This window comes from Antechinus flavipes, chromosome 1 (assembly GCF_016432865.1).
Source record: "Antechinus flavipes isolate AdamAnt ecotype Samford, QLD, Australia chromosome 1, AdamAnt_v2, whole genome shotgun sequence".
NCBI classification, from domain to species: Eukaryota; Metazoa; Chordata; class Mammalia; order Dasyuromorphia; family Dasyuridae; genus Antechinus; species Antechinus flavipes.
This window is the reverse complement of record NC_067398.1, coordinates 341,654,988-341,668,061: the sequence shown is the minus strand read 5'-3', so window position 1 is coordinate 341,668,061 and position 13,074 is coordinate 341,654,988. Positions and strand designations below refer to the sequence as shown.

Below are 13,074 nucleotides of genomic sequence, written 5' to 3'. Positions count from 1 at the left end.
CCAATTTCATCCTTTAATATTCTGTAGAATACTTTGCTTTATTGGGGCCCACCTCAACCTTTCTCAGAACTTTTCTATTCCCCACTGGTTTTGATTTTTATGAGGCAATATTATTAATAATCTTCCACCAGTGTTCTCAATTAGATCTTATAAATTGGTATGTCTTGCCTTTCTTTGCCATAGTCTTTGTTTCACTAAGAAGTCAGTGTTATCTGATTGAGGAATATATAAGGATCTTTTTGTATTGGTTGAACTTCTTTAAGAAATTATTATAAATCTTCACCAATGTTCATTCTTCCATTCATTTTATTTCAGTTTGTTAACATAGATCAAGTTGAGAGCCAGGTAATTAGAAGGATGTTTGTGGTGGTGTTTAAATCATATATCCCCATCTCTTGAATATATTATGAAATATACTAAAATCTATAGTAACAAAAGATGTTGCTAGAAGAAAAAAAGATGAAAACAAACTCCATATAATATAATGCTTTCAGATAGAACAGTGTCAAACTACTTGACATTCCCATTCATCCTAAATACTTCCAGGTTACATGTGCAATTGCCAACAATTCAAGAGGCCTACATTTCAAGGTTTTGCTGAATGAATTCCCTTCTCTTCATGTCAGGAACTTAATATAAAACTCTTGTATAAAGTAGCTCACTAGTAACAGAACAGAAAGGGAATGTGGCAGTTAAGAATGGATAAGTGGATTTCAAAGTCCGATTTCTTCTTGTGCAATAAAATAACTGTATGGACATATATACATATATTGTATTTAACATATACTTTAACATATTTAACATGTATTGGTCTACCTGCCACCTGCGGGAGGGGGTGGGGGGGAAGAAGGGGAAAAATTGGAACAAAAGGTTTTGCAATTGTCAATCCTGAAAAATTACCCATTTATCTTGTAAATAAAAAGCTATGATAATGATAATAATAAAAGAATGGATAAGTGGAAAGGAGCTTTGTACAGAGCAAAAGGAAATCATAAACTTGAGAATTCATTCCTCTCCCTGTAACAGAAACCCAGATCAATCATCACACATTAGCCCCAAATTAACAATACTGAGAGGCCAAGTAGTCCTGAGGAACTGGGCAGGAGAATATATAAACCAGGATCTTGAAAGAATAAGGGGCTAAATAGTGAAAATGACCTATTTAATACTAGGGATGGAAGAAAAAAGGGCAGGGGAAAAACTAGAGAAAATTAAAAAAATTTTAGCCTCTACCTAGATAAATTGCACCATAATGAATAAAAATTGTGTTTTGCAGGAAAAGGGAAAAAAATTTCCAGTTAAAAAATTAGCAAGAAAATATATTGTGTATATTCCCCAGAGATCATAGAATAATAGTAAATTCAAGAATGGTTTAAAAGAGAAATTTAAAAGACAGGTATAGATTGGTTAAAGTAGACAACATGGAACATGAAGTAGAGAATCTCTCCAAATCTCTCCAGAATATTAAGGGGGCTGAAAAAGATTATAACAGATTTGGAACTCAGAAATGTAGAAGCAGAAAATTTGACAGAACAAAAGCAAAAGACAACTTTGGAAGAACGAATAGACTCAGACAACTGACCCTGAAGCCTGAATGTACAAGGAGAATTAAGCATCATCTGTTTCTCAGAAAATAATGAAAATTAAGTACCACATTGAAGAAAATAATATAAGAAAATTGTCCAGCAATATAAAAAACAAAGAGCAAAGCTCTAATGGATAGAATCCCCAGATCTCTGGGAAAGAGAACCCCTATGAGACATAGTGGTTAAATTCCAGAGTTTCAGTACCAAACAAATTATAGCGATTGCTAAATATTGCAATGGATATAGTGTGAAACTTGGAAGCAAGACTACCTTAATTCTTTCTTCATATATTATATATATACTTACACTTATTAGCTGAATGAGTCTAGACAATCACTTAAAATCTTCCTATCTTAGTTTCCTCACCTGTAGAATGGGATTTACCAAACAGGGTTTGATCGTGAAGATTACATGAGTTAACATAAAGAGCTTTGCAGATCTTAAAGTACTATATAAATGCTACCTATTATTAGTAAGCTACAAAGGAAAGTCAGTACTAATATCTTAGTTCTACTTCTCAACTACATGATGTCAAATCAGAGATTGGAATTTGCTATTTTGAAAATCAAAACAAGATACACCCCCCCCCCCCAAAAAATAACATCCTGCAAAGCTGAACCTAGTAATTTTAAAAAATTCCCCTTCAATAAAGGAGAAACACTTGAGTCATTCATTTAAAATGTAACAAAATTAGCAGAACATTTGACTTATCAGTGTATCCAAGTAAGGAAAACACAAGAAGATAAGTAAGTGTACTGTTAACAAAATTAAGTAATGAATTCAGTTCTCATTCTTCTAGAGGAAGATGAAGCTGTTAAAAAAGAGAACAAGTAGCAGTCACCATAACACAAAAGGATATAAGAGATTGAAGAGAATTAGTAGAAGCGAAGGTATGGTTGAATTCATATTCCATGGGCTAAAATCTAAATTCTTCTAAAGTGAATCAATTTGTTTTTAATGGAACAAAGAAATAAATCACTCAAATGGAATAAGAAGAGACAAGAAAGAGAAAAGCTAGAGATATCCTACTTGGCTCAAATGAAAAGAAAAAAAGAGATAGAATTTAATTTCTGAGCATAGGGAGCTTTAGGAGAGTATAGTGAAATCAGTGGAAAAGAGGGAACAAAGATTAGGGAAAATGGGCAGATTGGCTCTGTAGAATGGGGAATATTCTCACAGAATAATGTGGCAGGAGTTTCATACCAGGTTTTATTTTGTGTATATGGAAACTTAAGATTATTTGTCTTTTCTTTTTTTCTCCTCTGTGGTGGTCTTCTTTTTTATATTATAATGGTTCTCTCTGGGAACAAGTTTCTTGGGGAGGTTTTCTGGAGGCAGCCTTAGTTTCAGTTAAAATTAATAACCATCTCAAAACGCAGCCAGGTGATAAAAGTTCAGATCTTTTCTTACTTCCTCCAATATAGCCAGGTTAGTTTTCTTTTTTTTAATTTAATTTTATTTAATAATAACTTTATATTGACAGAATCCATGCTAGGGTAATTTTTTACAACATTATCCCTTGCACTCGCTTATGTTTCGATTTTTCCCCTCCCTTCCTTCACCCCCTCCCCAAGATGGCAAGCAGTCCTATATATGATAGATATGTTGCAGTATATCCTAGATACAATACATATTTGCAGAACCGAACAGTTCTCCTGTTGCACAGAGAGAATTGGATTCAGAAGGCAAAAATAACTCGGGAAGAAAATCAAAAATGCAAATAGTTCACATTCGTTTCCCAGTATTCCTTCTTTGGGTGTAGCTGTTTCTGTCCATCATTTATCCATTGAAACTCAGTTAGGTCTCTTTGTCAAAGAAATCCACTTCCATCAGAATACATCCTCATACAATATCATTGTCGAAGTGTATAATGATCTCCTGGTTCTGCTCATTTCACTTAGCATCAGTTCGTGTAAGTCTCTCCAAGCCTCTCTGTATTCATCCTGCTGGTCATTCCTTACAGAGCAATAATATTCCATAACATTCATATACCACAATTTACCCAGCCATTCTCCAATTGATGGGCATCCATTCATTTTCCAGGTTCTAGCCACTACAAACAGGGCTGCTACAAACATTTTGGCACATACAGGTCCCTTTCCCTTCTTTAGTATCTCTTTGGGGTATAAGCCCAATAGAAACACTGCTGGATCAAAGGGTATGCACATTTTGATAACTTTTTGGGCATAATTCCAGATTGCTCTCCAGAATGGTTGGGTTTGTTCACAGTTCCACCAACAATGTATCAGTGTCCCAGTTTTCCCACATCCCCTCCAACATTCATCATTATTTTTTCCTGTCATCTTAGCCAATCTGACAGGTGTGTAGTGGTATCTCAGAGTTGTCTTAATTTGCATTTCTCTGATCAATAGTGATTTGGAACACTCTTTCATATGAGTGATAATAGTTTCAATTTCATCATCTGAAAATTGTCTGTTCATATCCTTTGACCATTTATCAATTGGAGAATGGCTTGGTTTCTTATAAATTAGGGTCAGTTCTCTATATATTTTGGAAATGAGGCCATTATCAGAACCTTTAACTGTGAAGATGTTTTCCCAGTTTGTTGCTTCCCTTCTAATCTTGTTTGCATTCGTTCTGTTTGTACAAAGGCTTTTTAATTTGATATAATCAAAATTTTCTATTTTGTGATCAGTAATGGTCTCTAGTTCATCTTTGGTCACAAATTTCTTTCTCCTCCACAAGTCTGAGAGATAAACTATCCTATGTTCCTCTAATTTATTTATAATCTCATTCTTTATGCCTAGGTCATGGACCCATTTTGATCTTATCTTGGTATATGGTGTTAAGTGTGGGTCCTTGCCTAATTTCTGCCATACTAATTTCCAGTTATCCCAGCAGTTTTTATCAAATAATGAATTCTTATCCCAAAAGTTAGAATCTTTGGGTTTGTCACAGGTTAGTTTTCTTGGTGGCCTATCTCTCTGCTTATTTCCAAGACCTCCCTCTGAATGTCTCCAAATCCAAAGGTTTGTCCTTCAGCCTCCAGCCAGCACAAAGATAGAAAATGGAATGAATCTGTCTTGCCTCTGAGAGAGGGCTTGTGGGCTTCCTCCCAGAGTGCTCCTCTTGGACTCCTGGAAATGTTCCGAAGTAGCTAACTTGAAGCTCTAAGAGCTTCTATATATATGATCTCCCAAAGGTTGACTCCTCCTTCTGGAGGCAGGGATTAAGGGAGGTGTGAATTCACAAAGTTACAAAGTTAACTTTGTGAATCTCCCATACTTGTGAACTCCAAAGAGTATGTAAATACTTCTTGATTATATGAGCTCTTTAAAGGTGTGAACACAAGCATTGTATCAATTCCATTGAGTTAACATTACAATTCTAACATCTCCCTTGAGTTATCACCTTGTTTCAAGTTGAGTTAACACTAGGATTCTAACACTCCCCCCTCCCTTTTTTTGTTTTTTATTTTTAAATAATAGTTTTTTATTTTCAAAATACATGCAAAGACAGTTTTCAACACTTACCCTTGCAAAACCTTGTATTCCAAAATTTCCTCCCTCCCTTAGAGAGAGAGTAATCCAACATATGTTAAACATGTGTAATTCATCTAAACATATTTTCACATTTATCATTCTGCACAAGAAAAATCAGATCAAAAAGGAAAAAAATAAGAAAACAAAAAGCAAGCAAACAACAAAGTGAAAAAACTATGTTGTGATCCACATTCAGTCCTGACAGTCCCCTTTCTGTACCCCGATGGCTTTCTCCATCACAAGACCAGTGGAACTGGCCTGAATCATGTCATTGTTGAACAGAGCCATATCGATCAGAATTGATCATCATATAATCTTCTTGTTGTTATGTGCAGTGTTCTCTTAGTTCTTTTCACTTCATTTTGTATCAGTTCAGTAAGTCTCCAGGCTTAATTAGGGCCATCTTTTCTAAGGGAAGCCATGCTTTTCATGATTACCTCCTACCCAGGAAGTTTCTGGAGCCAGCTCCAGAATGACCTCAGGATAGCCAGTTGTTAGATTTTCAATGTGAGCATATACACTTTGGAAAGTGACAAATGCTATAAATTAGGGCTTAATTTATTTGTTGATATCTAGTCTTAAGAAAATGGAGAAAATGTAGATTAATTTTGTGCTTCCTTTTTTCTCTTTGGAGATTGGTATTAAACATTTACCAGCACATTTCTGATCCTACTACACTAGAAAAGGCAACTGAGAGTTAAAAAATCACAGATCCAAAAGGAGGTTATGACCATAGGAGAAGAGTATGATAGTGATAAAAGAAGGGAATAAGTTTGGGCTTCATAACTCAAGAAAATCCCACTATACCACACTGCTTCCTCCTTAAATTGAAATCCCACAGTGAAATAGGTTAGATTAATATCCAGTGATGTATTTGAATACAGTTCTTCTGACTGAGACCATTTCTCTCTTTACTATACCATGCTGTGTGTCTCAGTGCATGCTTATTAAGTAGTTGTTTGAGGAAATTACAAATCATACCTCCCTCTAAGTATACTTTTAGGGTTGGTTACTGTAGATACAGAATGTTGTTCCATGGTCAGATGCAAAATTTTGGAGTTTTAACTATTTTTCTTTGTTTCAGGGAAGGTATGTATATCAGAAGTGTCTATGTTCTAAAAACAAATGGTAACAATAAACTTGTTTGAACTATATTAAGTTGGAATTTTTTTTTTACTAGAAGTCATAATTTCTTCCCCCCCCCCATATAGTTTGGCCTTCATTTTGCTCTTTGCTCTGTTGAGCAGGCAATTCAACAAATAATTAATAGACACAACTCCCACATTGACATTGTCTTTTCTCATTCCAGTTTTTTTCATTTCAGTTTTGTTATTTTTTGCCATGTTTGAAGCCTCTTTATTGTTTATATAAAGTTTTCAAGCTGTGTAGGCCTGAGGCTTTTATGTAATCTTCAAATCTTTGGCCTTAACTTTTTTTTTTTTAACTATTGAACCTTATTTTGCAACATTTTTAAAATCATTCTCCCATGTGCCCCCCATTTTGTTAAAGTCTCTGGACATCAGTATATATTGATTTAATTTAGAGGCCTTTATTAACTTTTTAATAGAATTTTTCTACTTCTTCTGCAGCAGATGTTGGAGGATAAGCTACAATTACTTTTATGGTAATATTTTTGCATATATTTATTATGAACATTGCAATATAAACTGACCAAATACCCCAAGAAATGATAATTCCTATTGCCTCAGGATACACAGTAAAGCCAATTCCACCAACTCCTTTACTTGCTTTTCCTAGGAGAACCTGTAAACCATTCATCCATTTGGCTACAGCTTCCTTTTGTCTTCTGGTTTGCTTTTAAGTAGAATGCCTAGATTCTTACAATTCAATTCTTCCAGTATTATATCAATATCAATTCATCTTTCGTTTTATAAGCATACCATACTTAACCAATTGCTAAATGCTTTTGATAGCATTTCTTAACCTGGGGTCTTGTGAACTGAGGATTTTTCCCAATACTTTGAAAGCTATTTTAGTATAATTAATTTCTTGGTAATCCTGCATATTTTATTTTATGCATTTAAGAATATTATTCTGAGAAGAGGCCCAAAGGTCCATGACACAAAAATAACTAAGAGCCAAATTATATGATTCTTAGTGCTCAGCTTCTGTCTGAAGTGGAAGATTGCCACATGGATTTAAAGGCCATTTTGTGTTCTTCCTTTAATATGTTGTCATGTATAAATAATTCATCACTAAAGGGTATCCTAAGGGTGGTGGATCTCTCCATACTTAACTACTTTGGTTCTTGGAAAACAGTTTGCAGATGGGCTCTTGTGCAAAGCCTTTCTAGCAAGGAAGAACCTGTGAAAGTATAGCTTTTGTTGGCTTAGCCTTCTAGAACCCAAGCTGCCCCTCCACAGTAGTTCCTTGGATTAGGTCTAGGGCAGTGTCTTTAAATGGCAAAAAATAAGAGTTTTTAAATGTCTGCCTCTGGTTTTCACTTAGTATTGCTTTTCTTGTGAGGGCATAAGCCAAGGACTTCATCTGATTGATTGTGTTTTGATTGTAGTAGTTTTTCACAGCTATATGTGAGATTTATATTTTATGCACAAAATCTAGTTATTTAGATGCCATTTGGGAATAGAAGAAAGAAATGTTGAAACAGGGAGGAAAGATGTTGCCTAAATCAACCTGGCTTTTTTTTTTTTTTAAGGTTTTTAGTTTCACAAAGGCACATGTACATCTACATTCACACACATATACAAAGAACAAGTATGTAATAATATGATGAGTAAAAAAGAACTGTGAGAAGTAATGGACATAGTGACAGGGACATAGCATAGAAGACTTGTAGGAAGTGGATGGATGCCATAGAGTGGGGACGTAGGTGAAAGAGTGTGAGAGAGAGGGTGCATGAATATTCAACTAGAAATAAAGAATTCCTAATTGTCACAATTCTTAATCCCTAGAAGAAAAATTGCTCTGGCAGTCCAGAATCAAAAAAAAAAAACATTTTTTTCTATATTCCTTTGATAAAAGTCATTTCTACTGGGAGAATATCCCAAATAAGTTGTGATAATAGTTCAATGAATTTGTTTGATATTCAGAAGTTTTCAGATTCTGTTATTCATTGTAAACCATGATCAGTATGGAAAAATAATTTGACTGTAAAGAGTAATTTGAGGCTTAAAAAGTGAAAGGCACCAGATGTACTGAATGTATTCCCTCAAAGTCCTGAGTAGTCAGTGAACCAAAACACTGTAAAATGTGCTGCTTCTACTTAAGATTAATTTCCTTTTAATCTATAGCACAAAGACTTTTATAGAACAAATACATTTAGGTAATAAAATCAGCATACATGAGCTGTCTTGTTTTTTTTTTTTCCCTCCCACAATAGCCTGATAATAGTCTTGATTCCAAAATGTGCTTCTATGATGTTGAAATGGACACAATAACTGTCTTCGACTTCAAGACTGGACAAACTGATGGAAAAGAAACATTTTCCTTTATGGGAGAAGAGAATAAAAAGTAAGAAATCTTGGTTTGGGCATATTGAATTGTTTAATTATTAGAATATTATGGTCTATCATCTTCCAATTTTTAGACAGTGCATATTGTTTAAGAACTTTTCTTTGTGCTTCCTTATAGAGACAGACTTTAGTTATATGTCTGCTAGTTTCTCACCAGAAGGAATAATAATAAAAGTAATAATAGTTGACATTTATATGATGCTTTACAATTTGCAAAGCCCTGTGAATGTATATATGTATACATCCATATTTATAATTTTAATATATGTAGAATGTTATGTGTATGTGTGTATAATTTGAACTTCACAAAAATCATGTTAAGTCAGATACTATAGATTAAGAAACCAAGTTTAGAGAGGCTAAATGATTTGCTTACCAAAAAACTGATACTGAGTGTCAGAGGTAGACTCAACCCCTTTTCTACATATTGCAGACAGCCCTCTTTGTTAGGCCATACCATCTCTCTAGGGAAGGAAGCCTGAAACTGCTATTGGGAAGAGTTTGTGGGTATACATCTAAGACCTATCATAGTTAAGAGTCAAACAGAGCATTGTTAGTGCAAGATTGGGGTTCTCAAAGCCCGTGATATTCCAGATGTGGTCAAAGGAGAGATCAGCAGGACTGTTACTTGCATGCCTCTTGTAAGGCAGTCTGGGATTGCAGATGATGAAGCTAGGGGACACCATGGGTAGAGCTGGGACCTGACAGAGGCACTTAACCCTTGTTTGCCTGAGTTTCCTCACCTGTGAAATAAGGATTATAATAGTATCTCCTGATGGTGGAGCAAAGTTAGGAAGCTGCTCGAGGTCTCCCAATTTCTCTTGAAAACCACATAAAACCAAGACTCTGAACAGAGTTGGATGGAATGAAACCATTCTCCAGCTCAAGATAGACTGGAAAATCTTCAAGAAAGATTAGTCAGTCCAGCTCTGGGAAAGCCAGTGAGAGATCCTTGGCCCTAACTCAGTAGCAGAGTAGATCAGTGGGGCAGCCTCCAGTCCCAGCTCAGAAGTCAAATTTTGGGAAAACAGGTTGTTTCCCGTAAAAAGAAGGTAAAGCTGTCCTCTGCGAGCTAAACACTTTACGCAAGGGCCTCTGTGCTCAAAGCTAAGCCTCCAAGCTGCACAGGAAGTTTGGGAAAGCACTCCCTATATTCCAAGAGCAAAACTCAATCTTAAAAGTCACAAAAGAGGAAGCACAAAAAGAAAAGGAAAGAAAGTGAGCAAGAAACAGAAAAGAACCTTAACCATAGAAAGCTGCTATAGTGACAGAAAAGACCAAAACATGAACTCAGATGAGTATAGGATATCCATGGAGGAGATCTCAAAGGGTGATAGGAATTGGTCTTCTTGGATGTGTTCATAAAAGATTTTAAAAAGCAATGAAGAGAGGTAGGAGAAAAAATGAGAAAAGAAATCAGATATGCAAGGGAGATTCAACAGCTTGCAAAAAGGAAGGCAATTTCTTAAAAAATTGCCCAAATGAAAAAAAAAAAAAACTACTGAAAAAAACACCTTAAAGTAAAATTAATCAAATAGAAAATGAGATACAAGCACTAACTGAGGAAAATCATATATTAAAAACTAGAATAGGGCAAATGGAAGCTAATTGACTCTATGAGACATCAAGAATTAGTCAAACTAGAAAGAAGGAAAAAAATGGAAGAAAATGTAAAATACTTCATTGGAAAAATAGCCGACCTGAAAAATAGATCAAGGAGAGACAATTTTAAAATTATTGGGTCTACAAAAAGTTATCAAACTGTGCATACCCTTTGACCCAGCAGTGCTACTACTGAGCTTATACCCCAAAGAGATACTAAAGAAGGGAAAGGGACCTGTATGTACCAAAATGTTTGTGACAGCCCTGTTTGTAGTGGCTAGAAGCTGGAAATTGAATGGATGCCCATCAATTGGAGAATGGTTGGGTAAATTATGATATATGAATGTTATAGAATATTATTGTTCTGTAAGAAATGACCAGCAGGATGAATACAGAGAGGCTTGGAGAAGCTTATATGAACTGATGTTAAGTGAAATGAGCAGAACCAGGAGATCATTATACACTTCAACTGTATGAGGATGTATTCTGATGGAAGTGCATTTCTTCGACAAAGAGAAGATCTTATTCAGTTCCAATTGATCAATGATGGACAGAAGCAGCTACACCCAGAGAAGAAACAGTGGGAAATGGATGTAAACTGTTTGCATTTTTGTTTTTCTTCCCAGGTTATTTTTACTTTCTGAATCCAGTTCTTCCTGTGCAATAAGAGAACTGTTTGGTTCTGAACACATATATTGTATCTAGGATATACTGTGACATATTTAACATATATAGGACTGCTTGCCATCTAGGGGAGGGGATGGAGGGAGGAAGGGGAAAAATTGGAACAGAAGTGAGTGCAAGGGATAATGCTATAAAAAATTACCCTGGCATAGGTTCTGTCAATAAAAAAGTTATAATTATTAAAAGATTAAAAAAAATAAAATTATTGGGTCTACTTGAAGACAACAACCAAAATAAGAACCTAGACAGCATTCTTCAAGAGATCATCAGAGAAAACTGCCCTGATTATTAGAACCAGAGGGAGAAATAGTCATTGAAAGAATCCATTTATCACCTCTGGAAAAAGACTGCACAAGGAAAACTTCAAGGAACATTATTACAAAACTCCAGAACTGCAATCTCAAGGAAAAAATACTACAAATTGCCAGGAAAAAAAATTCAAGTATCACGGAATCACACTGAGGTTTCACCCAGGATCTTGTAGCTTCTACGGTAAAGGAGAAGAGGGCTGAGAATACTACATTATAAAAGACAAAGGACCTGGAATTACAACCAAGAATCAACTACCTAGCAAGACTGAGCATCATCTTTCAGGAAGGAGATAGATCTTCAATGACTTAAAAGATTTTCAGTCATTTCTATTGAAAAAACTAAAGCTAACCAGAAAATTTGATTTTCAAACACAGGACTCAAGAGAACCATAGGGAAAAATACATATTATTTTTAAAGATTAAACTGTTCTTATCCCTAGATGGGAATTATATCTGTTCCTCTTCAGAACTGTATAGGTTATTGGGGCAGTTAGAAGGTATCACATGGACTGGATAGTGTGGTTATGAATGGACTCTGATATGATGATATCAAAGAAAAAAGACATTAAGAGATGGACAAAGAACAATACTGGGAGAAGAGGAAAGAGGATATGTAATGGGAAAAATTGGATCCCATGAAAAAGTACAAAAGACCTATTACAATAGAGGGAAAGAAGGAAACAAGATAAGCATTGTGTAAAGCTTGATCTCATCAGTTTTGCTCATAGAGGAATAACTTAATCATTCAGTTGGGTATAGAAATTTTTCTTGCCCTATAAAGAAGTAGAAGAAAAAGGAATGAAAAGAGAGGGGCAGGATAGGTAGGAAGAGAGAACCACTAGGAAAAAAGGTAAGAAAAGGGGGAAAGGGTGATAGATGATAGGGCAGATAGAGGATTGAGTGGGTTGAAAACAAAACACTACTAAGGAGGAATAGGTTGGAAAAAGAACAAAAGTATATACAGAATATAACATAGGATGGAGGGAAATACAGAGCTGGTAATCATAACTGTGAATGTGAATGGGATGAATGCTCCCATAAAATGGAAGCAAATAGCAGAATAGATTAAAAAACAGAATCATACAATATGTTGTTTATAAGAAACATATTTGAAACAGAAAGATACATACAAAGTAAGGGTAAAAGGCTGGAGCAGAATTTATTATGCTTTAACTGAAGCAACGACAACAACAACAACAAAAAACAGGAAGTAGCCGTTCTGATCTCAGATAAAACAAAAGTAAAAGTAGGTCTAATTAAAAGAGATAAGGAAGGAAACTACATCTTATTAAAGGGTACCATAAGCAATGAAGTCAAACAATACTAAATGTATATGCACCAAGTGGTAGAGTATCCACATTTTTAGAGAAGATAGTTAGTTACAGGAAGAAATAAACAGCAAAACTATATTAGTAGGGGACCTCAACCTTCCCCTCTCAGAATTAGACAAATCTAGCCACAAAATAAACAAAGAAACTAGGAAAGTTAATAGAATCCTTAAAAATTAGATGTGATAGATCCCTGGAGAAAATTAAATAAGGGCCTTTATCTAAAATATAAAGAGAATTGATTAAATTTTATTTTATTTTATTTTTGCTGAGGCAATTGGGATTAAGTGTCTTACCCAGGATCATAGCCAGGAAGTATCAAATTTATAAGAATACAAGTCATTTCCCAATTGATAAATGGTCAAAGAATATGAACAGACAATTTTCAGATAATTAATTTAAACCATTTATAGTCATATGAAAAAATGCTCTAAATCACTATTAGAGAAATTCAAATTAAAATAACTCTAATGTACTACCTCATACTTCTCAGATTGGCTAAGATAATAGGAAGAGATAATGCTAAATGTTGAAGGAGATGTGAGAAAACTGGGATACTAATGCAT

General features: G+C 34.8%; 1 protein-coding gene across 3 annotated transcripts in view; it reads left to right on the top strand.

Annotated features, from left to right (window-relative positions):
- Positions 1-13,074, top strand: part of IFT140 (intraflagellar transport 140) — a 192,759-nt gene that overhangs the window by 71,972 nt on the left and 107,713 nt on the right. For all 3 annotated transcript variants that reach the window (XM_051969403.1, XM_051969401.1, XM_051969402.1), the window contains one exon: positions 8,451-8,581. In XM_051969403.1, the coding sequence (XP_051825363.1) occupies positions 8,451-8,581 (131 nt within the window). The remainder of the gene's footprint in view (positions 1-8,450; positions 8,582-13,074) is intronic.